Raw genomic sequence first — 1,032 nt, 5'->3', positions numbered from 1 at the left:
TATTCTAAAATCATTTCCTGTGGGAAGTCTAGAAGATATTGAAATTTATTTGTTACAATGTTCAAAAAACTTGTCTTTTTCTGTCTTTTGCCACTACAGTCTCTGAAGAAAATAAATATTATCATGAGACAAATGTTTTAATTTGTTATGTTAAGTGGTTACATAATATAAACCTCTGGTGTTTAAGGAATAATCAATATATTGAAGCTTAGGTTCATCTTCGTAGAAATGCCAATCAGCAGTATTTCTCTATAAATTCAAGAAATTATAGACATAAGTATATTCTTAGTGCACTGGAGCTCTTGTTAGGTAATTTATCACGATCATAAAGTTCTTTTTCATGAAGTAAATTATTTCGGTATAAAATATGACTTATCCAAATAAAGTATTAATGACTTCTACTTTATGCCCCTCCCCATTCAACTGTATTTTTCCCTCTTTACTGTCTTCCACGCGCATTTTGTTAGTAATAAAGACATCTTTCAGAATTTGTCCCTGAGATCCACTTTTAGGTACACAAGAGTTGGTACTGACTTTACCAAATTTAGATTTCTAATTTTTTATTCTTCATGGTCTATGCAAACAATGTTCACTAATTTACTTGCCTTTTTTAGGCAAGCCAAGTCAGATGTGAGAGTTGCAGCAGCAAAAGTGGAAGAGTTAACTAAAGCGACTGAAGATCTTCAGGGACAGATGCAAAAGAAGGTATTTTCCATTTCAAAGATAATTGGATGCCTCTTGCTTGGTTTTCTATATATTTTATTGTTTATTAGTTTTGGATTAGGTATTAAACAGGATTGTTAGAAGATGAATTAATCATTTTATTGTCCCTTAAGTATAAAATATGAAAGCAGGAAGCTAAATTATAATAATGGGAAGAACTTAATAAAAAAATTTTTATTTCCATTCTTTTTAGCCTAATTCAATAAAATATCATAATCATCCCTAAGCACATCATTACTGAAATGCAGATTAATTCAAGATCAAGTTTTGGTTAATTGGTTATTTGTAAATGGAAGAGAAGCACTTAAT

At 29.9% G+C, this 1,032-nt stretch overlaps 1 protein-coding gene across 1 annotated transcript in view; it reads left to right on the top strand.

The window, feature by feature from the left end:
- SCLT1 (sodium channel and clathrin linker 1) overlaps positions 1–1,032 on the top strand; it is a 214,721-nt gene that overhangs the window by 88,474 nt on the left and 125,215 nt on the right. The window contains exon 8 of the mRNA XM_012643284.1: positions 615–705. Within this exon, the coding sequence (XP_012498738.1) occupies positions 615–705 (91 nt within the window). The remainder of the gene's footprint in view (positions 1–614; positions 706–1,032) is intronic.

Source organism: Propithecus coquereli, unplaced genomic scaffold (assembly GCF_000956105.1).
Source record: "Propithecus coquereli isolate 6110/MARCELLA unplaced genomic scaffold, Pcoq_1.0 Scaffold195, whole genome shotgun sequence".
Lineage (NCBI taxonomy): Eukaryota > Metazoa > Chordata > Mammalia > Primates > Indriidae > Propithecus > Propithecus coquereli.
The sequence above is the reverse complement of the archived record's forward strand: the minus strand, read 5'-3'. Positions and strand labels throughout refer to the sequence as shown.